Source organism: Euleptes europaea, chromosome 5 (assembly GCF_029931775.1).
Source record: "Euleptes europaea isolate rEulEur1 chromosome 5, rEulEur1.hap1, whole genome shotgun sequence".
Taxonomy (NCBI): Eukaryota; Metazoa; Chordata; class Lepidosauria; order Squamata; family Sphaerodactylidae; genus Euleptes; species Euleptes europaea.
In genome coordinates this window covers 60,733,926-60,759,498 of record NC_079316.1, presented here as the reverse complement: position 1 = coordinate 60,759,498, position 25,573 = coordinate 60,733,926, and the positions used below count along the sequence as shown (strand labels likewise).

Here is a 25,573-nt window from a genome sequence, read left to right as displayed (position 1 = left end):
CAAGCCAAAGAGAAATATATAGAAAAATACTCCAGTAATTTAGCATTGTACGAAAGGTTGCAAGGCTAGCTTTAATTTCAAAATACTTTTGCACCAGCACTAGATAAAGGCTGGTCAGGTACTTGGGGAGTCACATATTTTGACACCTCCCTAAAGGTCAATGACTTTTCCTTATACCTTCCAGTATAAATGTGCACTTATCACAGATCAGTGATTTACATAGTTTGCTCAGTCTTTAGTCCAATAACTGTACATTTGTTTTTACATCATTAGAGATTGGACTTCTCTTGTGGGGATGTTGCATTTTCTAGACACTGGAGGTACTTCCCTTTGCTCTTGAAGGAAATGTACCAACCATTGTTGATATTATCAGTGTTGGCACAATGTGAATATGCAAATATCATGAGCATTTATTGGCTGTTGTCAGCAACATTGTTACTGAAGCTTCTCCAGCTCCATTTTGAACCCCAAACTTCATCTCGGAGAAAAGGTGTCAAACTCCAGGATGCCAATTGTCTCCAAACACTATCACTTCTCTATTTCTGTTATATCTTCTTGCCTTTGGAATACCAGTCATCTTGAGACTCACCTGGTACCCATCATGTTGTTCTTTAGACCCAAGGCCAAGACATGTGTTTTGCTCGGGATTGGGATTTTGTCTGCTTTGACGACTGCTTCCAAATGTTTTATACCCCTGGCTGTTTTTAATACTTTTTAAAATCACCATCCTTCTTAATTTTTGTACCGTATTATTTTCATTGTGTGAACCGCCTTGAGCGGGTCTCTTTCACTCTGATAGTTTAAATTGTTTAGAGAGTTATTTTCCTTGCTATATGCTGCATCTCTGCTTTGATATTATACCTGTGGGTTTACAGGGCAAAGGACAGCAACAAACTTTTTGGCTGAAAGGAAAAGCTGGATTTAACATGCCTTTGCCAGAGTTCCACTGCGATGTAGAAAGGCTCCCCAAAAGAAATGTGGAGGTAGGGCTATGGCTGAGCATTGTGTGCAAGAAAATAGCTCCAGTGATATTTCCAAGTCCATTGAGGTGGGTGACCCAAGAAGTGTCATAGCTTTAGAATCAATCTGTGAGAATGTAAAACACTTCTCCGTTGTGGTATATGCTGCAACACTGGAGTTTGAAAGCATGTTGCCATCTTACTTAATTGGATTAATGACCCGAGACATCTTTGGCCTCCCCCACATTTCCCTTCATGTCACATTCATGTCCTCCTTGTAATTATCCGACTCTCAATGTACTCAAACCTTTGCTTACGCAGTCTAGCCCTCTTTCACTTTGGTGTCCTTAAGGTCCTCATGCTGTTAACTCCTCTCTCCACTTTGTTCTGTTTCCCTTCAAGAGGTGACTATGCTAAAATGATTGAAACGCTTAACAATGCTGTTCTATGAACATTTGATGCTGCCTTAGGCTGAGTCAGACTATAGGTTCATTTAGTTCAGTATTGTCTGACTGACAGCCGGCCCCCAAGAGAAGGCTGGTATTGGGATCAGCTGCATACAAAGCATGTGCTGTACTGCTAAACCACATATAAACAAAGTGCCGTCTGAACACATTGAATAATTCTGGTTCAGAAGCTGTACCTTTGTTCCGCACATCCTTGTCTCTGGGCACTGTCCTGGCAGTCTTCTGCAGTGGCGCTTGCTTTCTCTTGCTCTAGGTTTTTCAGTGAACCACTAAGTATCTAAAGTGATAGGAAGCGAGCCCTGCAGTGGAGATGGCTTCCATATGGCCTATAGAAATATGTGCAGAACAAAGGTATGAGCTTTCGAGAGACAAAGCTCCCTTCATCAGATACCTGGTGTCTGATGAAGGGAGCTTTGACTCTTGAAAGCTCATATTCTGAAAATCTTGTTGGTCTCTAAGGTGCTGCTGGACTCAAACCTCTCTGTTCTACTGTTGAGCAACATGTCTACCCTTTGAAACAATTACTTTTTAAGAGCCTGAACATTTTAATGCCACTCTCATATCCCCATATCTAGATGGTTTTGCTTAGGTTAGGAAAGTGACATGTGAAATTCATCTACAGTAAAAGGATGTCTCTAATATAAATGGGTGTGTAAAATATTAAGGTCAATAAAGAGAGCCAGGGTGGAATAGTGATTAAGAGCGGTGGTTTGGAGTGATGGACTCTGGAGAACCGGGTTTGATTCCCCACTCCTACACATGAGCAGCAGATGCTAATCTGGTGAACCTGGTTGGTTTCCCCACTCCTACACATGAAGCCAGCTAGGTGACCTTGGGCTAGTCACAGCTCTCTTAAGAGCTCTCTCAGCCTCACCTACCTCCCAGGGTGTCTGTTGTGGGAAGGGGAAAGGGAAGGTGATTGTTAAGCCAGTTTGATTCTTCCTTAAGTGGTAGAGAAAGTTGGCATGTAAAAACTAACTCTTCTTCTTCTTCTAATTAAGAAGCAGAGATGACACAAGTTATACTATTTGAATTAAGATTCCCAGATTTTTAAAATCTTGTTTAGAAAGGAATCAATTCAGTTGAGGCGAGCTGAATACTTTAAATGCAACTGTTATGTTGCAGTGTTATTGCCTGATTTGCACTATTAATTCTTCTCAATAATTTGCTTGTTGTCATGTCAAGTTGCTCTTGAAGACCATTGTAATGCCTAGCAGGGGAAAAGCTTTTAGACATTCTAAGCTATCTTGTCCTTCCAAGGAGTGTATGAAATGTGTGTTATTTCATCCATATGTTCACTGCAGTGCCACAGAATAGTTATCCACAGCTCCATCCAACAACACCCAATAGAACAGATGCTCTTGTAATAAACAAGGGACAGCTTACACAGAGTCATGCATGTCTTAACAGAGTACTGCTTCAGTTCATATTTATTGAATACACTCAGTTGATCCTTCTGAATACTGACAGTTGTTAATGCTAATTTTCACTGTCTTGTTGCTACCAGAAAGGCACCGCTTTCACCTACTACTGATTGCAGTACAAAATGGAGGAACTTGCATACAACATGACATTATGGCTATTTGGATTATATTTTGCTTCCCAATATGACTATCCTAAGCGACTTGATGGCATTTAACACAAACACATAAGCAACAGAGAGACTGGTGCCTTTTTCCCACTACTGTGAGAGTACAGAAGTTACATCCTTCAGTAGCTGGATAAGATGCTGTCAGCAGAATCTTCCAAGATTTGATTGGACTGAAATCTTCCAAGATTTGATTGGATTGAAATCTTCTGATTGGATTTGAATGGACTGAAAGATTCCAAGGGGAAAAAAAGAACTTTCCATGCTGGCAAACTAAATGGCCTCAGATGTGGACAGAAATAATAGATTTGGAGTTCATATTATCTCATACATTCTCTTTCATTTTAGAAAATGAAGTCACTTCTGCACTTAGAACCTAACCCAGTGTTTTGTTTTTCCTGATGGTGGTGGATATTCACACAAAAAGCCAGAGTCCCCTGGAATATTTAGGTGAGGGAGTTATTTTATGGTCACAGTCATTGTGGTGCAATATCAGAAGAACTGGTTTCCTCCTTTACATTTTCAAATGGAAAACAGAAGGTGGGAATCCAAAGGTCCATTTGGGCTCCTTTGGGCAAGTGGATCCTTTGTAGGATAATTATTTCTTCACAGTGGTATATGACATCCACAGGGAAAATGAAGAACAGCATTAACTAGGAAACTCTTAAAGGCCCTTTTCACTTTTACTTAGCAAATAAAGTCTGAATTCGTTTCACTCATTGGAGTTGTTGAAAAACTTAATTTTGGACAATCAAAGGATAAATCCAAAAGTGCAATGTACAGTTTGAAAAAGTGCCCCAGGGGCAATTCCCATTACCTTAAACATCACCTTTTCCTGTATAAGCTACCACCTTTGACTAATGTATTTTGCACATTACATGATGGCAAGGCATGTGAATGAACTTCCAGGAGCCAAGCCAAGCCCTGTTTCTGCCCTGCATCAGTGTAAAGCATGCTTCCGCAAATAAGTATCTCTTACATGCAGCTATTGTCTTCTTATCATGTAATGCATGAAGCAGCTTTCAGGACCACAAAATACCATAGTTAATTCTTTAGGTAGACACACTTGTGTAGAGTTCATTATTTACGCTGCTAAATATAAAGTAAAACTTTTAAGTCACTGGAAGTATATTAACTTTTAAAAACAACATGGCTAAAGAAATTATCAACTAAGGTGGTAATGCTGACCATTGTTATTTTAAAGTAATGTTCATTGAAGGATATAGGTTTTAAAATATGTTTACATTTAAGGCACCACTATGGCACATCATTCAGAAAAACTCTCTCAAGTGGATTCATGGATATGATATGCATTTGAAAAGGCCCAATCAATATTAGGTTTTAAAATTATTGAGAATGGGAATTCTAAAATTCTTTTACATTTAAATTCTTTTAGAATGTCAGAACTGCAAACTCTATTGTTGAAAGAAAAAGGAGCCATGATTCACCAGATGAACATAATGCTGAGGAATTCTTTAATTCAAAATGAATTAGTTTTTAAATACTGACATGTCAACCTCCTTGTCAATGTTTATAAGAAAATAAGTACCACTCCCCAATGGATCAGATCAAAGGTCCATCCAGTCCAGCATTTACACTGTTTCCAACACTGGCCAGAAAGTTCATTTTATGAACTTGGACTATACCTATCTCATTGAAGACAAAATCCATCTACCTAATGCAATCAAGAATTCTTTAAGATTAGATAAAGCACATGAATCAAAGAGTTTCAGTATGATAAGAGTTAGACCTTTTTCACTTTCGTCACATCTAGCAAACATAGACAGTTGCAACTAAATGTATATATTGTACTGCAACGGTGAGTTGAAAGTCAAGATCTAAATTGAGGAAGCACCTCTACTTCAAGTTGAGGAAGTACTCCCTCTACTGTGTGTATGTATATGGTCTTTTGTTCTCATGTTTAATACTGTCCAATAAACACTAAATGTACTGAATATATACCTTTCTACTTCATCAGTCACAGTCTAATAAAATCTGAAGGACTATCAATACACACTAGGGGGAAACATTAAACAAACCTCTGAAGGTACATCACAAGACTCTTAAGTTTTGATTCAAAATTTCACATACTCCGAGCTCTTTCTTGGGTTGTAGCTCACATTCCAAGAAACTCTATTACAGAATAGAATACAGCTATGACATGGAATGCTACACATTTCACATTTACGTTCACCAAATGTTATGCATTCTGACATTGCGGCCTGCAATAGGCAGCATGACAGATCAAGACCAGCCCAGATATGTTGGTGTTTTGTCTTATTTGATTAAATGGTGGTGTAATTTGCAACTCTCTGTGAGCTATTTTATATCCCTTCAGGGAGAAAAGTAGCATAGAGATGCTCCAATAAATAGAAATTTAAAATATTACTGATGGTGGAGAAAAGGCAGGTACAATATGGGTACCAAGTCTCCTCATGGCTAACATCTGCTTTGGAAGGGAGCGATTTCTATCAGGGAAGTTACCTGGTAGATGTGGAATCGGTAAAACTCCTTTACCCAAGTCTGTAGCAATGATCTTTACTTCCCCATCCTGTGGCTAAAAAAAACCAATTTCCCATATAACACATAGTTTGGCCCAGTCTTTCAGCACACATGTAGTTCATTCCGTAATATGTGTTGATTATACAAGGCTTCTCTCACCTGTGAGAAAGATGCTGAGATGTGATTCATAAGACTTTTGATGTAGCAAAGTCCTTTAATTTCTGCTTGGTAGTGTATTCTTGTGATAGCCCCTCCCCTGATGGGAGAAATTGCAAAGTGGTCATCTGAGAACTGCTAACTATCTAAAGGTTGGAACATCTATGTCTATGGCTTATGCCAACCAAATTGTTCTCTATTGTATTTTTAAACAAGACCTCCATCACAAATCCATGAGAGTTATGGTAACTGATCCCTGTAAGACTTGATTGCTTCCAGAGTCTGGACAATGATTTTGCTTCTTTGATGCCAACAGTCAGGAAATAGACTGAGGTTGCCTGCAGTCTTTGACCTAGCAGTTGGAAAACTCTGACGGTTAGCTTGCTTTTTATTTTATGGTGTTATTCCTCCTGACTTGAAATTTATATACAAAAATAAATGCACAGGTGGTAGAAATTGTCATTGTAATTCTCAAATGTCGCAGAAACAAAACATAAGCAGATGTTAATTTTCTTGTAAAATAATGCCATGGTAAAATAACCATCTCTGCAGCAGTAGGGTACCGAGAGGGTGATGTATCAGTAGCTGACGTTGGACTGGGTATTATAGTAAAACTGCACAGACTCCAAGCATGAGGAATAAATGGCAAAGAATAGCTGCAAAGTAAAGAGAAACAACAAAAGTGTGAAAGAGTGGTCTCAGATTTTCTAAATTTCTGCTAACCATAAGCTACCTTGACAACATAGAATTTTTTTAAGTATGTCATTTGTAATGTTCAGTATCCCGTTTCATGTTTTCTATTAGTTCCAGGATATTAGAATTTGGAGTTGTTCCAGTCCAGGTTTAATTCATGTTTCTGGATAAACTGGCAAGAGAAACTGCTATGGAGGACTATGTAGGCCTTGTATTCCTGTATTCCTTTCTCCTGAATAAAGTAACAAGATGCTTATTTAAAAGATAATCAGTATCTTCCTGGATGACTGCACCATCTTACAGTCATCTTAGCAAATGAAAGGCAGCTTTGTAGTGCTTTAATAACCAATTGGAAGTGGGGTGTACCCTTTTTCTTAGGACATGTCTGTACCAACACAATGAAACTAGACTGCACACCTATAATCTCACATCTACCTTGATAAGCAGGACCTCTGACCTATCAAAATATTTATTTTATTTAAAACATTTATTTGCCAGCCTACCTTCCATCTTAATGTTCCCAAACAATTCAAAGACATTTAAAAATACATATACCTATATAAAAACAATTAAACCATGAAAACATGGAGAAAGGCTAATAAGACCCACCCCCAAAAAAAGGATTCACTCATTGGCAGAAGACAATGATGGAGGGAGACAGATGAATTTTCCTGGGAAGGGAATTCTAAAGTTTTGTTGTCATGACCGACAAGGTCCTTTATTGGGTTATCACCCATCTAGCCTCTGAAGATGGCTGTAGTGGGTGGTCCTTTAGGTATGCGGGCTCAAGCCAGCCAATATCAGCACCTTGAATAACTGGGCCCAGAAGCAAATTGGGATAGTCCTGCACTATCTCTAACATAATGATATAAGTGCTATGAACAGAATCAGACTATCTGACCCCTTGATGGAAAAGCCCACCAACACTAATCAGATCATTGTATGCATCATGCAAAGCAGGCAGAGGGTCTTGAACTTGGAGCCTGGCTTCATTCACATAGAAATTAAATCTGTGTAATGCCACAGAGATCTGGCCAAGGATTAGCAAACACATCCCGACCATGAATAGGCTAGAGAAGGTTGTAATGAGGGCTTGCCCCTATAAAAGCTCCTTGTCCAGGTCAGGCCCTCTTTTTGGACAAAGGAACAAAATGGACTCTGTGTGCTGCTGCTACCAAAACCTGTTTTGTTTTGATTTTTTGCCTTCTGGATCTTACCTACTGCATTTGCAGGAGATGGGTTGTAAGAAATTGTAACTCTATTAGTACCCTCTCAGCCTACAGGTAGAAATAATATAATCAGCATTGCCACTTTGGACTATTATTAATTTCTGTGGGTTTGTACAGAAGGGCTTAGAGGACTACATCCATAGAAAAATATAATGTCCAAGAAGGAAATTTAAGTGTGAGCAAAATGTAAAACTATTATAATTCAGAGATCATCCATATAAATGGAATTCTTTACAATGTTTGCATGGATGTTGACAAAGTAATGCTGGATAATATGTAGCTTGGGGTAGGTTTGGTATTTTAATTTTTACCTGAAAGGTTGTAATTTCTGGATAAACCTCTACCTGTATTAAATAAGAAGAAGCAGAATATTCACAAGAGACAACAGAATGAAAAAACACAATGTGATTACAAACACGTGGCCACAAACTATATTCTGAAAAGTGTGGCTCATTCCAAAAAGTTGAATGCCTTCATTTTATTTCTATATTTTAATATGTTTTACGTTTTACATCTGCTAAAGCTTCATAAGAGCCAGTGTGGTGTAATGGTTAAGAGCAGCGGGACTCTAATCTGGAAGGAGGGGTTTGATTCCCCACTCCTCCACATGAAGCCTGCTGGGTGACCTTGGGCCAATGACAGTTCTCTCAGAATTCTTCCAGCCCACACAGAGACAGGCAATGTCAAACCACCTTTGAGCATCTCTTGCCTCGAAAACCCTACGGGGTCGCCATGAGTCACTTATGACTTGGTGGCACTTTACACACACACTAAGCTTTTCAAGGAGAGCCCCTATAAAGCACAGAGAATCTAAAAGGCTTCAAGGGCATGAATGAAGATAGGAAGATCCTTCTGGCCACAGCTATTACTTGTGCATCCAAGTAGTTTTAGGCCCAGGGGTACACAGAATGTGTTCTGGAGGGCCAATAGTAACCTTAACGCAAATCAAATCAAAAGAAAATTACCCCTTCCAAAAAGAATGGGGACTTCCCACCAATATTGCCACCATCTTTTATGGATTCCACCTTATCCACTTGACCACTACCACCAAACAGAGAATGCCAGAGAATGCTTGCTTTGCTATGTGGGGGAGGAGGGGGGCAGCCCACTCACTTCCTTTAAAGAAGACCAGATCTTGCTTTCCTCCAGTGAGGTATTGATGACTGGTCAGTAGTATCACAAGGTCACCCCAGTTGACCTAAACAAGTCCGAAAAGTCATGGCTCAAACTTTACAGGATGGTCTTCACAAATCCTAGCATTCTGAACACATTCCTATAGACAAAGTCTAACGAGCTCTTCGGCATCTTTGGTCAAATTGGGAGCAAGTCTTTCATCACCTCTACAAGCCAAGTTCCTACTGTGTTATCGTCCCTCTCCCGTGTATTCCAAGGAGCAAAGGCCTCATGAGACAGTGGAAGACTGTATCACAATGCAGCTGTATTAATTGCCCTCAACAACTATCTGTCTCACTCAACCATGACAACCTTGATAGTGCTATATCTATCTTGACAGTGCTATATCCCTCAGATCATTCTAAGCTCCACCTGGACCCATCATTCTCTGAGGGCAGGGCCATTTTAATATGCTCTCTAACCCCATGGAACTATTCTTCCATTTCATCTCTGCCTTAACCAGGTAGTGATCTGACCATTAACCCCCAGGATAGTAGAGCACCACCTGTGAAAAACCATAAACCCAAAGTGCATTCTGATACATTTGTAATACCCATTCTAAGCTGAACGCACTACAACTTGGAGACTGTGTATGGGCTTGCATTAAGAACCCTTGGTATGGATGCTAGGACTGATAGCTTCCAGACTTACAACGCTCACCATCCCTGTCTCGTCTGAATATTGATTTTCCCAGTTTAGAACTGAGTGCATACAGCTGACTATGTACAATTTTTTATTCTTTAGTCTTCTGAAGTCAGAACTGCTTTGCCCATGGCACAACAGTAGGGATGTGCAAAACTTATCATTTCTATTGAGCTTTCCACAGCTGAACCCCATAGTGTTACTAGAAAGAGCTATGGTGTATGCAAGCAGGGAGTGGGGAAGCAATGTTTGGGGGGGATGCATTTTTAAACAACTTCTACATCCCCCCAAAGTTGTTTATTTACCCTCCCTGCTTCCATGCACAATAGTTTATGCATCCTGACACTCTTTGTAGTCTGTGTTATGCAAATGTCTGAGTTTAAGCAAGATACTGCACATCCTACTGTTTCTGATTTTTTGTGTTCTCTGCGCCACAATATGCAAGTTTGTGCATGCAGCTTCTGTTAGCATGTGTTATCTTCAGAGAAATTAAACAGGATAGAAACACTACAAGGAAGGAACAGAACTGATGCCTGAAACACAGGAAATACAATATTGACTTCAGAAGTTAACTCTGGTAGATTATTACAGCATCCCTTCAAATCATCCTATTTTTTTATCAATGTAGTGTTACAATGGTGTTGCCTCTTCCAATCTTCTGCCTAAATTACAAATTAAAAACCTACCAAGGGCTAGCTGCAGGTTTTTACAGGCCATTGGGCGAAAACTATCCTTGGAAACCTCTATCATGGTCCTGTATCTCCTCCCCTACGAGTTACAACTGCTTTGCTCTTCCCAATTGCAGCTCCCGTCTGCCTCTCCCCAATTGTGGGCATGCTAGAGGAAACATAGGGGTGACCCTCTCACATCCCATTCAGGTCTACTGATGTGGTAGGCCTAAAAGGAGTGTGAAATAGGGTTCAAAGCAGGGGCCTCCGGGGCAACCACCCAATTCCCAGTAGGTGGAGAGCCTGGAAGTAGTAGCAGTGCACTCCATTCCTACACTCTAGTCCTCCCTTTCACCGCCACAAAGAACTTCTCCCACTGGAAAATGGGAGATTAATTGACCATCTCCAGTTGGATGTGGGCTTTGCTAACCTCTGCAACTGGCTCCGAACCTAGAATCGTTGTACATATTTTCACGCCATATAACTAGTAAGCATTACTGTCTTGCAATGTAATATCCTACCTTGAATAGAAATATTGTAAACTTACTGTTCACAGTGAGCTCTGCCATTAAAACACCTCCTGTTGGCTCCATACGTTGTCTTCGTTTTGAACATGTCTCAAAGTAACAGGGAAAACAAGTTGCTGCCATGTTAATTGCAGAATTGGAGAGGTGCAGAAAACAGAAGTCTCTCCCTAGCTAGGAAAACTAAACATGTACTAAACAAAAGAAATTTTCCCCTGTGGTCTACAAGAATAAACTGTCTCACATTATAAGTACAAGAAGAAATCATCTCATGTTAACCTTGTCCATTCTGATAGCTAGACTTCTGTAGCTAACCTTGTCCATTTTGATAGCTTGACTCCTGTGGGTCCAGGAACAACTATGTAGTAGAAGAAAAATATGTTTCTATGTGAATCTGTGTGTTAACTCAGAAGTAGGTCTTGCCCTTTAAGTGCAGATAAGACTGCAATTGCAAGTTATTAGAGATGGAACCAATACCCAATATTGTACTAAGGGCGTGAACAAATCCCTGCATTGTGCTGGGGGTTGGACTAGATGAGCCTGGTGGTCCCTTCCAACTTTATAATTCTATGAAATGAGCACTCATGTTGAATCTCATTTCCATTTCATTAAGAGACTGAGGTTTACCTACTCCTCCAAGCAAATCCCATTGTCTTAGTCTGTTTCAGCAAACATCAAAAAGGAGTCTTGTGGCACCTTAAAGACTAATAGATTTATTGAAGCAGAAGCCCATTTCATCACATGCCTAAAATGAACTAATCCATCAGTGGAATGTACACAGGGAGAATGAAAGAAAGTGTAAGTAGATACGGTGACTTTTCTATGAAAACATAGAAGGATACGTAACAAGTACAGTAGCTTGGCTGTAGTTGGAGCAAATGATATATTCTACCACAGATTCCTGCAAGTGGAATTTTTTAAATGTAAAATCTAATATTTTTGTGTAGTCTAGAGACTGACCTGACTCTGTTGTCCCCTGTAGTCTGCAGAAAGTACCCACCTCTGAAGGATTTACATCAGGCTTTCTTAAAATTATAATAACCCAGACAATGAAGTGTAGAGACGGATTGACAAGGCCAGACTAGTGCCCAGGGGCAGACTACTATATGACCAGCCCAGAAGAGAAAGTCACTGAACACCTCTGGTGTTGTTGATAGCTTCTTAAGGTCTTTCACATTAGCGACTACATGATTCCTTTGAGAGGAGATGCTGGGGATTGAACCTGGGTCCTTCTGCATGCAAAGCAGATACTTGTCACTGAGCCACAGCCCCTTCCCAATCATCAATTGACTGCAGCCCATGTCGAGCAATGGTATTTCTTGGCCTTGGGCCTTTCCTCGCTTACAGGGGCACCCTAATGTAAAACCATTACTCACTAACAGAGACTTCAGTACAGGAACCAGCCATTTTGCAGTCTATGTAGGCCGAATGGATCAGCTGCTATGCAAATAAATAAAGAAATAAATGGGCTGAAATTTAACATGAAAAAAATGCAACGTTTAGAAACTTGAAGGATAACATTTCAGTCTACCAGGACATTCTGCTGCTGATCTGAAAGTAGTCATTATTCAATAAAGTAACTTCAAAGGGACCATCCAGCAATAAACTGCGGAATTAGAATTCATCAATAGGTTTGACTGCACCGACAAAGGCTTAAACAGTCCTCAAACCTTTTGTAGATACTGCAGGTGTTAAATTGCTTAACTCAATTAGCCTAACTCATGATTACTAACTATAGCCTGTGCAAACAGTCACTGAGCTTTGAGTTTTGCATAGAAATGTCACAATCTGCATTTCACATTTTAAAAATGTATGTATTTTGCTGACTGAGAATCCATTTGAAGCATCTGACAACATGGACTCTAGCCCTTGCAAGCTTATGTTTTGATAAATTTGTTACTTGTTAAGGTGTCACAAGACTCTTTTCTGTTTGTCCTCAAGGCAGGGTTTCAAGCATATGAGTTTTAAGCATAAGTCTGCTTGCCTGGGGAGAGACTCAAAGGCAGACTGTTATCCCCTGCTCTGCCCTTCCCTGTACATTACTTTGTGGACAGCAGGCGGCTTTGTCGATTGGTTGAAATATTTGTGTTTTTCTGTAAGGTGAAGGTGTCGATATTGTAAGTCACACTGAGTCCACCTTGAGTGGAGAAAAGCAGTTTAAAGCACCCAAATAAATAAATAAAGGGCTGTTGTGGATGGGGGAGTGAAATGCAACTCCTCAGCTCAAAACACATAGTTGACATTGCTAAAGGGATGTAGTGTGCATGTGGGAACATCAGAGGACCATGGTGGAAGAAAGGGTGGCTAATCTCGATTTTGAATCTGCGATGGGTATGATTTCCTCGCTGAACTGTTGCAACGTCTTGTTTCTGGTGTTATCTTATGCATGCTTCCCGCTCAGATTTTCTTGTAATACAACATCATGCTCCCATCATTGCCCCAGCAATTTAGTCAACAGTGTCAACTATTAGACGAGATTTGGAAAGTTGACACTTTTGTCATCCAAGTGGGCATTAAGGCTGATGTTGAACTATTTGGCACACTTCATAAACACAAAAACCATTTTATCCATTACCAGATGTCATTCTTCCATGTAGGATTTTTATCAAGGGGCCCTTCAGGGTAGAACTACACATTAGATGTAGTTCTGTTATTATTTTAAAGGGAAAATCATTGACAGGAGGTGCAGCTATTCTTTTATTATAATAGAAGGAAGCACAAGGGCTAGTTTTAAGGGGAATGCTGGTGCAGCAGGGAAAGGGATATTTAACTCATTGCTTGCCAATTTATCATAACCCCCCCCCCAAAAAAACCCTAATTTGTTTGCCTGTGCATTTTAGGTACCATAAAATGGCAATTTTGAACACAAAAATACTTCCAGGAGAGTTTAATCATTCCCACCCCCATGCTGGTGTTCTTCCTTCAAACTCACAGCTTCTGTGGTCAAATCTGTTTTAAAAAGTCATTGGGAAAAGTAATCACAGAACACTTCTAATTTTGCCCTCAGACTGGGTTTGACTTCCAGGAACGCTAGACCTGTTTTCGTGTACACAGTTTGGTAATATGTTCTGGCTCCCCATAGTGAGCAGAACCATATTTCTTCTACTTTTCTATTTATTGTGAAGGCACTGGCAAACAACCTCTGTTAGTCTCTTGCCATGAAAGCCCCAAAAGGGGTCGCCATAAGTCTGCTGCGACTTGACGGCACTTTACGCACACACACATTCTATCTTCTGAGGAGCTCTGGGAAGCATATATGGACTTTCTCATATTGTCTCCACAACAGTACTGCCTGATAACTTCGGCTGAAATATAGTGACTGGTCCAAAGAGCTTCAAGGATCAACAGGGACTAGAACACTGTTGCCCCAATGTGTGCACTGCACTTAAGGCTTTTTAGTTGCTTATGGCATAGTGAAATTGAAAAAGGGTTAAAGAAAGCTGTCTACTACTGAAATGAATATCCAGTTTTTAATGGAACCTGGGAACAGTTTGGTAGCCTAGGCTGTAATGCTGGTTACAACTTTAAAGAGCTTACCACAGCACAGGAGAACTTCTCACTGTCACACACATGTGTCTCACAATGCAGCCACACCTTGGAAAGCTTGGGGACATTTCGAAACCGGAATGCGTTAAACTGGAAGGTAGCCCGGCTGTCTTTCCCATTTTCATGTACTATAATGGAGCTATCGGTTGCACACCTGAGTGACATGACAACAGGCAGTGTGAGAATGAGAAGAGTCACAATGTATTGCTATCGCTAATAACCTCATTGCACCCATTTTGGTTTTTGCAGGAATAGGACATATGGACTGCAGTAGACCAACTATACCAGGATGTTAGATTCCATTTTGTGAAAGAAAAAAGAAACTGGACAGACACACGTGAGCATGCCATATCATCTGTTCATGGAGCATCACACCCATTAATTGGCTCGGATCACAGTGCTTATGTACCAAGCACTATATTGATAATCTTATGATTTGTTCACACACTGACTCATCCTTGACTGTTTCAGGATTGTGGGAAGACACATCAAACACCTATGATAATTATCTTGCTTGTAAAACTTTTTCCTGTGCATGTTCTACAGAAGTAAGTTGCACAGCACAATCCAAATACATATATATAGGACTATAGCCCTAGAACCAGATCCAGTGTCAACAAGTCTGCCTAAATTCACTGGAGCTTACTCACAAGTAAATGTGCATGGGATTGTCGTTCCAAGGCCCTTTCTGTAAATAACCTGCATTATTTAATGGGATTTGGGAAGGTATCCCAGGCCTTGCCCTGACCTCGATGGCCCAGGCTAGCCTGATCTTGTCAGATCTCAGAAGCTGAGCAGGGTCGGTCCTGGCTAGCACTTGAATGGGAGACAGCCAAGGAACACTAGGGTTGCTATGAAGAGGAAGACAATGATAAACCACTTGTGTTAGTCTCTTGCCTTGAAAACCCTACTGGGTTGCCATAAGTCAGCTGTGACTTGACGGCACTTTACACACACATCCCAGGCTTCTGAAATTTTATATTACTTCTATATGCATGGAATTTGTTCATTACTTGGCTTATTTACATATGCCTTAACCTAGAGTTAATTAGACATTCAGGATAACTACACAGCTCTGTTGGGACTATGCTCATCTGATTGGATGCATAAACACTCTTCTATTAAAAGAAAAGTAACACACTAAGGAGAAGAGAGCTCCTGGACTCTACGTAAGGAAGAGTTAGGAGGAGCTGATTAAGATCAGCAGGCAGAGGTGAGAGCTAGTTATCATGACACTGTCATGCATTTGAGGGTTGGGGTGATGAAGGCCATATAAGTAGGGTTGCCAGCTCCGGGTTGGGAATTACTTAGAGATTTGGGGGCGGAGCCTGGGGAGGGCGGGGTTTGGGGAGTGACTTCAATGCCATAGAGGCCAATTGCCAAAATGGCCATTTTCTCCAGGTGAACTGATCTCTATCGTCTGGAGATCAGTTGAATAGCAGGAAATCTTCCGCTACTGCCTGGAGGTTGGCAACCCTACATATAAGGGACCTACCCCCTTCTCTTTTTGACCACCAACAAGGGAGACAGAGGACAGCAGGAGTAACAGAGCAGGGGTGCATGTGGTTGAACAAGTATGTGGGGGGGGCGTTTACTGGGGGGGGTTAAGGTATTTTCACATCTATCTCCCTCCCCAGAAGACCCTTCCTGCATCCCTATTCTGCAGTTGGCTCCTCAGCTCTCTGCATCTAGCAATACAGAAGCCAGCCTCCACTCTATCCTCTCACTTTTGTCCCAGCAGGCAGAGAAGGACAGAGCAGGAAGCAGCCACCTGGAAGGGCACAGGTCTTCCTGGGTTTCTCTAGTTAGGAGCTTACCGGTTCTCCCTCCCCCTTTACCAAAACAGCCCCCAGGTCATTTTATTAACTCAGTGCTGTCTTGTGTGATTATTCTGAATGTTTGGGTCAGCTAAAATAAGAAAAAGAGAAGAAAAAACAAAAAGAACCACAAGTGATAAGAAGTCCCACCTACAGATCACCCCATGAGCTACTCAGAATGGCCTATGCATTATAAGGTACTTATCCAAAGGTGCTCCATCTCATGAGAAGATGGCTCATTTGGACACATTCAGACCATTACTTACCCCTTAGTTATCAGAGGCCACTGGATTTGATAGAAGTACTCCGATGAGGGAGTTGCCCAACAATTGGTCAAGACTACTTTAAACCTGGGGGAGACCAAACAGATGTGAGCAATGCAGGAGTGACAATTTCCTAGTGGGGATGATTTATTTTAAAAACCATACCTGGCACTTAAGCCCTTTGCTTCTACTCCAGCAAATATATCTGAACCAATGTCTGCAGTTTCAACTATAAAAGGGGCTTCTTTCTTGGTTGTAAACTTGGCATTCTAAGAAAGAAAATGGTTCAATGAGTTAATGTAATACAGTCAGAAGGCAATTGAGACTGGGAAGGGCAGCCATGAAGGAACTAGAAAAGATCCTTAAGTATAAGGAAGTATCACTGGAGACCCAGATCAAGGTAATGCATACTATAGTGTTCCCCATTACTATGTACAGATGTGAAAGTTGGACAGTGAAGAAAGCTGACAAGAAGAAAATTGATTCATTTGAAATGTGGTGTTGGAGGAGAGCTTTACAGATACCATGGACCACCAAAAAGACAAATCAGTGGGTTCTAAATCAAATCAAGCCTAAATTCTCTGACTACACAGAGGCTATCCTACTTTGGTGATATCATGAGAAGACAAGACTCAGTGGAAAAGACAACAACACTAGGAAAAGTTGAAGGCAGTACAAAAAGAGGAAGAACTAATAATATAGGAAGCCATGGTCTCAATAAAGGAAGCCACAGGAAGGAATAAGGGAAGGCTGTCAACAATAGAGTGTTTTGAAGGTCATTAATCCATAGGGTCAGCATAAGTCAGAAGCAACTTGATGGCACATAACATACACATAACAGTCACAGAACCAATGAACTGGATATAAAGCCAGCTGTAAAGCTCTTCTGACACTGCCAAGATAGCTTTTCTGTGACTATAGGCTGGGACTATAGTGTTGAATTGCATCTCAGAAGTCACTTCATTCAACATGTACTATCTGCTAAGCTGTGCTCTCATTCACATGAGAGACCACCAAGCACCAGCCTAGATTTCTTCATTCCAAATGTTAAACAGGAGTCTTGTGAGACCTTAAAGACTAACACGTTTTTATTCAAGTATACATTTTTGGGGACTAGAGCATGATGCCCCTGGGTTCATGCTTATTCTAGAATTCTAGAATAAGCATGTCAGCCTTTAAGGTACCACAAGACTTTTTTTTTTGCTGTAACATAACAATATAGTTACCCTTCTGTAATTCCAAATTTTAAAATGCTGAAATGGTTGCATGAAATGGTACATCTCTAGCACAATTGTTTCATTAGGAATACGTAAAGGTAAAGGTCCCCTGTTGCAAGCACCGGGTCATTCTTGACCCATGGGGCGATGTCACATCCCGACATTTTCTAGGCAGACGTTGTTTACGGGGTGGTTTGCCAGTGCCTTCCCCAGTCATGTTCCCTTTACCCCCAGCAAGCTGGGTACTCATTTGACTGACCTCGGAAGGATGGAAGGCTGAGTCAATCTTGAGCCGGTTACCTGAACCCGACTTCCATTGGGATCGAACTCTCAGGTCGTGAGCAAAGCTTTGGACTGCAGTACTGCAGCTTACCACTCTGCGCCACGGGGCACAAACCAAACTTGACTGACACGCTCCAAAGAAATAATATGGTAGCTTTGAGACTGAGGCTGTGCTCAAAACTATGGTCCTCTAAATGAGACAATGACATGATCCCTGAACGTTTTTGTCTGCCCAGAACCCAAACCTGCTCACATTCTGTGTGTAAAAACACCCCAAAAGAAAAGCAGGGCACAGCAATTGCAGAAAGCTTCGATCACAGGACCAGGATCATACAAACATAGGACAGCAGCAGCAGAAAAGGTCAGGGGAGGGGAGGGGGCATGGTTTCATGCCCACATCCCATTTTGAGACAGTCCAGTTTTGGAAAGACCTTTCATCTCAGATCTAGACTACTGTATTAAGAAAATCAGGCTACCCTATACGTATAAACTTTGGCACATTAAATTGAAGCCCTGCTAATAAAGATAAATTACTTATCTATCCCAAACGGCATGTCGTTAAGGAGACAAAATCTATGCAGGTATTTACTTGCATAGCCTCCTCCAGTGTGAAACTGTAAATTAGGGATGCTAACCTCCAGGTGGAACCTGGGGATCCCCAGGAATTATGGCTAATCTCCACTGGAGAAAATGGATGTTTTGGTGGATTCTATGGCATTGTACCTCACTGAGGTCCCTGTCCTCCCCAGGTTCCATCCCCAAATCTTCAGGAGTTTCCCAACCTGGATCTGCCAACCCTACACATCATCCCCCGCCAGTGGCTAGGGGGGACCTGGCAATCGTACTTTAGTTATATAACTGTCACATGTAGTCTACTAGCAGTGTCTTGCTTGAAATTTTCTGACACCACGAGTAAACCAGGATTATAAAAGCAGACACAGCTCAGTTTTACTGACATCTACTGCTGTGGGGTCATGGGAAAATGCCAGTCACCAGATCCCCAAAAAGAATCTGTTCAAAGTATCTTGCGGTCCGGCCTCTTTATGGTAAAATCTAGGCCATTCTCTGCCTGAGATTTGATGGAAAAAATTGGGCTTGATTTCTAGTCAAGCAGCATGTGCTCACACATTCAAAATCCTGAAAAGGGGGGCAGAACTTTCAGATAAAAGCTTCATGGCACAGGACGATTAGAAACCAAATACAAAGCAGATCCCAAGAGAACATTAAGCATCTTCTGCATTCAGAGGATAGCTAGGTAAATTTCAGGAGGAATGAAAGGCACTTCTATGTGTAATGAGACCTAAAAGACAAGATACACATTGCCCTTTGTTTGTGACTTTGAGCTGGTTTCTAATGGTTTCTTACAGTACGAATGCAGTTTGTAAAAAGTATCAGCAAGAGTCTGTCGTAATAAAGAAAATTTATGAGATGCTGTGCTTAATACATTGTTATGTTGTCATATAGTTACAAAGACCAATGCAATAAACAGTCAGAGAAAAGGGACATTTTGGGAGCCATGCTGTTAATAATCTCTGCATTAGATTCATTTTTACCACAAATGTTAAATACAATTAAAATCAGTGGAGTAACTTCATTGTTCAGGAGCATTATCCTCATCTTGTTAGCCAAGACCCCATAAGTTAAAATACTTAAAGACTACTGGATTGGGCCTTGAGCTGTGGATCTATTTTCATTGTGGTAAGTAAATACATACGCGGTTGTCATAATTTAATTACTACTACACCAAATGAAGGCTTGTATGAGTGAGATTGTAATCACATAGTAGATAGCACTAATAATACATAGTCTCAGCTTCAACTGGGAGCAGTTGCATGGCAAAATGTTCACCAGTGCTCCTGCTTACACCTATTAGAATCCTGAAAAGTTCTATCTGTGTCCTGTGGTACTTCCATGTGGTGTGGTACACCAAATACAGATGTGACCAGCAGCAATGGAGCTGGCTGCCTATAAAGCTATACAGTTCCTGGATGTTATCAAATGTCTTATTCTCTTTACCGTTGCACCACTGAGAGAGTTCCTGGTCCTAAATTCCGTGAGACTGCGACCCATCCAGCTCCTCCCAGCCTTGTGAAACTGATTGTAGATATCAGCACAGTACTTACAGTATAGAAGTTGAGGGATAACTGACTTTCAAATGAACCGGAGCTGCCATTCTTCACATGAACTGTTGCCACTCTAAAAGAGGCAGAAAAAGTCATATGACTAAATCATACGCCATTGAAAGTGTAGCGAGGCATATTCTAAGAGATGGAGCTTCAACCAATCAAGGCAGAGTTACCTTTGGTCAAAGGCAGCGTGGTTCACCAAATAGTTTGCATGGTATGTGCATGTAAATGAATAATTCACAGGCTGACTCTTCACAATCACTGAGCTGTCATTGGAGGTGATGGAGTTATAGAAATGATAGATGGAACTTTTAAACTGCACCAGAGGAAAGATACAGAGATAAATTTCTGCACAGCAAATACAATTCTGGTTATAAATTGTCAATTCACTGGTTAATTTTTCAACATTCTGGATGAGTAGCCACATGACTTCAACACATTAAAACAACGCAGAAGGAGAAAAAGCATAGGCTGATGCATCTGATGGAGTAGGCTCTATAATAGTTCAGCTCACTGAGTTATGTTTTTAAGGTGGCACACCTCTTTTTTGCTCAATCTTTTATATTTCTGGGGCTGGCTCACATATTTATCCAGTCTAGGATTCACTTTAATGGCTCTGTCAAAGGGTGCGGGTATGTGCCTCTTTCCAACATGCTCTTAAGGTGAAAGAATTGCCCAAGTTTGACATCCACACATGAGCCAATGTATCTTGCTCCCATGTTGCATTAGGTGCAAGGTGGAAGGAGTACGGAGCCACTGATCCATGATGTCAAGAGAATCACTGAGTACGTGAATGAGCCCGCTCTAAGCAGTAACTGATGGCTCTGTATAATGTCTTTTCTGAAGAGATTTTTTTTAAAAAAAAAACTGTTGTGTAGATACATTGAACAAGAATGGTACTCAAATGTTCCAATATCACACATTTAAAAAAAGTTATCGGGGGCCATATGCCAAGTTGGGCAAATATGTTTATGCTGCTTGTTCCAAAATATTCTGCTCCTTACTTCAAATATACAAATGAAGCCCTAACAAGGCAAGATGCTATTCTTGAAACTAATATTCTTAATAGGCATCTGAATACAACTGGGTTGTATTATATTAATGTGTAACGTAACCTCCAGCATGTTAACCCAGTTTTGATTTTCTCAATCGATTGTATCAGATACAAGGGGAAATGTATTGAACCATTTGTTAGGGAGAAGAAAAATGAGAGTTCTTTTAGAGATGTTGCTCATTAGTTCAACATTCTAAATACATTTGTTTAGCATAATATTAATTGCAACAGTAAGTAGTTTCCCAGGAAACAATTGCTATAATACAAGAAAAGTGATCACAGTTTGCAAAATAAGTCAGCTTTAGCAAGAGCTAAATTAATGGTAGTAAATCTCATTGCTTTAGTCCAGGCTTCAAAGCTGCATGGGAAATTTAAGTGCTTAGCCTTTAAAAAAGAATAATAGTACCTATAGATAATAGGAGGAGGAGCAATATAAAAATACAAAAGTGTCTTCAATGAGTATTTGCACTCTAACATCAGTGCCAATGACTAATTTATATAAAACAGTGTTGAAAAGGACAACACTCTGAAAAATTGTGCCCATTTTTCTTATATTCTATTTCAAAGAGAAAATAAATCATTTTATTGATATGGGCTCTGGCTCATACATGTATTGAACAAATCACCATGAAATCTAGGGAAGGAAATGTTTTTTATTTAATCTACTTACATCTGATTGGGTTCCACAGTATGACTTATTTTTGGGTGACAAATCTGGGATTGTAAACTGGTAATATCCTGAATCATGGACCCCATTGTAGCAAACACCACCAAGAGCCAGCTGATTAACTTCCCATCCATAAGGACATTCAGGGATTTTAGTAATTATGGTTTTGGGATAACAATATACCAAAATGGCATCTAAAAAGAAAAAAGGTGCAGATGTAATATAGTGACGGTAATACAGTTAAGAAATGTATTCTGTCCTTTAATGACAACAACAACAACAACAACAATAAATCCAGGCCTCACCTTGGCGGCCCAAGCTGAGTTCTGATAAGCTTTGGCTTAAAATAGACACTCAATATATACTACTGGCAGTTTCTATCCCTGATATGAACATACATTTTCAATAGTTTTAAAATAGAAATAGGTGCTCATAAAATATATTCCAAGATATTTAAAACAGTTTGGGCATCTTTATTCAGCATGTCATATGACATAAAGGGCACTTTCACACATATCAAATAATGCACTTTGCATCTGGATTTTACTGTGAAATGGCAAAATCCACTTGAAAATGATCGTTAAAGTGCATTGAAAGCAGATTGAAAGTGCATTATTCATAGGGTTGCCAAGTGCCCGGTGGTTGCGGGCAAAACCCTGCCAATCCACCCTGCTGCCCGCCAACCAGCTGAGGATCGGCCAGCAAGTGTGCACACGCTCCTGCACGCCGCGCCAAGTCACTTCTGGTTTACACCCAGAAGCGCTGCATCACAAGGGGCCTTTTACCACTCACTCCTTTTACCACTCAAACTGGGAGTTTGAGTGGTAAATGCCCCCTTGCGAGCATTTACACCCAGAAGTGCCGCATCACACAATCCCTGCCTCAGCAATACTCCAAAAACCTCCCACCGGAGGAGAGGGGGGACCTGGCAACCCTAATTATTCAGTATGTGTGGAAGCGCAGAACCACTTTCTTCCTTTCTGTTTTTCCCCACCGTTTCCATTTATCTGATTTTGAATAAATTCTGTTGTTTTTCAGTCTCTTACATTCCAAATTGGTATGTAACAAATGTTTAAGCTCATGGTACCATCTACTACTGCCCAAATAGCAATTCGGTATTAACTGAAGCTAAAGAATGACACTAAGGGTATCTTGTCTTGATCAGCCGATTGTAACATTAACTATTAAGTATAACAAAGGCACTACATACAGGGCCGTCTTAACAGCATTATGGGCCCCTGGGCAAACCGGTGTGCTGGGGCCCCTACGACAACCACTCACAGGAATAAAAAGTAAATGGTCGATAATAGTATTTATTTATGGCAAGTCACGTAACATACACAGATTAGCATAGGGCTATACTCGTGGGGGCCCCGGGCAAGTGCCCATCGGGCCTATGTGTTAAGATGGCCCTGACTACATACTATGCAGGGCAGATAAGAACATAAGAAAGGTCATGCTGGATCAGATCAAGGTCCATCAAGTCCAGCAGTCTGTTCACACAGCGGCCAACCAGGTGCCTCTAGGAAGCCCACAAACAAGACAACTGCAGCAGAATTATGCTGCCTGAGTTCCAAAGCACCTAATATAATAGGCACACTCCTCTGATCTTGAAGAGAATAGGTATGCATCATGACTAGTATCAATTTTGACTAGTAGCCATGAATAGCCCTCTCCTCCATGAACATGTCCATTCCCCTCTTAAAGCCTTCCAAGTTGGCAGCCATCACCACATCCTTGGGCAGGGAGTTCTGCAATTTAACTGCGCATTGTGTGAAGATAGTCATTGGACCTGACTTCTCAGAGCTATGTCCTACAATCTCTAAAGTACATTTTAAATGCAGCAAAAAAATGAAAAGAACCATAAATGACACATTAATCCACTATGTACAGTGGCAACATACCCACAGTTGTAATATTTCAATTTCCAGTGCATTTCCAGTGCTACTAGCCTTTCTGTGGGGCATATGATAATTGGGCAAGAAAAGGCAACACAGTGTTGGATCCATCTAGCTTTTTGATTAAGGAAAAAGGAAAAAAGGAACACACAAAAAGGCTATGCCGAGGACCATGGGGCCATGTGGGATAGGGGCTAAAGAAGGGAGCTGGGTAAGATTGAGTGGAACAGCTGGATGGATCCATCCAACAAATAATATCCGAAGGTCCTTGTGATCCCAATTTTTTGCTACCCCTTCATCTATGAAAAAATGTATAGATCAGTGCAACTTTGCATGACCTAATTTGACTGAATTACAACCTATAACAGTGATCAAGATCAGAGGAAAACATTTAGTGCTGTCAGTTGCCACAATTAAGAACATTCTTTGTTCCTGACCTCACTAGGGGGTCATAGGGTAACATTCTTACTTGTAGAAACTGCATTCAAAGAAGTCTGAGTACAAATCCCAGAAGTCCTCAGACTCATAAGCTCTCTCTTCTTTCCCTTATCCCTTGTATGCTGAGACTGACCACTCCCCGGCTTAGAACTAACTACAATTTGTTGTCAACCAGGTAAGTTTAGAATCCACTTTTCTAAGCAAGGAACAAATCACAGTATGTTAAACTGCCCAGTTGGGACATCTCAACAAATTGCAGGTTAATTCTAAGCTATGTCTTGGCAAGTGCATAAGAAGAAGGGGGAGGGTGTTCTGGAGACTGACTTGTTCTTGTCATGAACAGACTGAGGTTTGTTTGGTCTGAATGCAGCCACTGTCCCTCAGTCTTGCTTCTCAAATATGAAAAAAAGGATAGCCGTACCTGTTTCACATGGTACTTGAGATGGCTAAAATGATTTAAAAAATTATTCTTCGTGCATTGAATACTATATGAGTGATCAATAACAATAAAGGGTAGAGAACAGTATAGCAAATGTATATTCCACTCAAAGTGAATTTTTTTTTTTAGTGCTGTGGATTTCAGTGGGAGAGAATTCAGAATTTGGAATCAACTGAACTTAAATGCATAATTTGGATTGGTTCATACCCCATATGAGTCAACATTAATTTATGTGCTTTATCATCTCTTGCTGTACAGAGAAAATGCAAGCAAGGTTTCACATTTGTAAATGGGCTGTGGTGAATCTTCACATAGTACAAAACCTGTTTGCTTGTTTAATATAACCATATATTTTGATGGTAATTTAATTGCAAGGAAGAAACAGCTCTATTTTTAAAATGAAGTTATTTTACCTGCTTTATTTGGATTGCAAGAAGCAGCAACGCCTCGCGCCAAGATGACCCATAGTAGAAAAGCAACCATCACCATTTCTTCCAGGGATATTAAACACTAACCAAAGCAGAACTTGATTTTCCAAAACGCTGCTAGATCTTGACACCCTTACATGTGTCAAACCTGTTTGCGGTGCCTGTTAATTGCCAGGAAAAAATGAAATAGGAAAACTTTCACTTGTAATGAAGTTTGGTTCCCAATGTCATAAAAGAAATCGTTGTTGTTGTTTTTAAACACTTCCTCCACCAATGAGGTGAAGAAATACTTGAGAAATACTAAAAAGTAGTAATACTTGAGAAATACTAAAAATACCCTTGAGAAATACTAAAAAGTATATTTTCTAAAAGATATAATAGGGGACCCTAGGATGCCAATATGAGCACTAGGAAAAATTGTGTTTGGATGGAAGGTAAAATGTGGACACTGCAGGTACAAGAGAGAGAATTTGATTGGAACACATAAATTACAAACATTTTAACACACTGAATACAATTGACATTTCTACAGTTAATTGGATTATGTTTATTCTTGTAATCAAGCATTCTTTTTAAAGAATATGATTATTAATACTTTCTGCCATTACTATTGAGTTTCAAAACGCCACAAACAATTCTAATAAAAATGAAGTATTCATGAGTCTCAAATCATATGTTTAAAGCCACTGGTGGTATTAATCATAATGATCTTTTCATATTAGACATTTTTATATTACTAAAATAAAAGATACGAATAATTCACTAGACAATAAGACTCTACAAACATTAATTGATAT

The 25,573-nt window shown here is 40.3% G+C and overlaps 2 protein-coding genes across 2 annotated transcripts in view; one reads left to right on the top strand and one right to left on the bottom strand.

Annotated features, from left to right (window-relative positions):
- LOC130478306 (guanylate cyclase 2G-like) overlaps positions 1 to 4,503 on the top strand; it is a 50,831-nt gene extending 46,328 nt beyond the window's left edge. The window contains exons 21-22 of the mRNA XM_056850453.1: positions 876 to 983; positions 4,411 to 4,503. Of these exons, the coding sequence (XP_056706431.1) occupies positions 876 to 983; positions 4,411 to 4,503 (201 nt within the window). The remainder of the gene's footprint in view (positions 1 to 875; positions 984 to 4,410) is intronic.
- Positions 4,504 to 6,275: 1,772 nt separating this feature from the next.
- Positions 6,276 to 24,837, bottom strand: TECTB (tectorin beta). Its single transcript, XM_056850452.1, has 10 exons — positions 24,762 to 24,837; positions 21,577 to 21,767; positions 20,026 to 20,168; positions 19,850 to 19,922; positions 16,393 to 16,496; positions 16,231 to 16,314; positions 14,139 to 14,301; positions 10,625 to 10,694; positions 7,906 to 7,938; positions 6,276 to 6,328 (listed from the first exon to the last, which is right to left on the bottom strand). Exons 1-10 carry the CDS (start codon positions 24,835 to 24,837, stop codon positions 6,276 to 6,278), a joined length of 990 nt encoding a protein of 329 aa, XP_056706430.1.
- Positions 24,838 to 25,573: the final 736 nt, after the last annotated feature.

Coding starts and splice junctions, on each gene's coding strand:
- TECTB (XM_056850452.1), bottom strand. CDS start 24,837: ATGGTGATGGTTGCTTTTCTACTATGGGTCATCTTGGCGCGAGGCGTT. Junction 21,768..24,761: donor TTGCAATCCAAATAAAGCAG/GTAAAATAACTT, acceptor TTTTCTTTTTAG/ATGCCATTTTGGTATATTGT. Junction 6,329..7,905: donor CAGAAATTACAACCTTTCAG/GTAAAAATTAAA, acceptor TTTACTTTGCAG/CTATTCTTTGCCATTTATTC.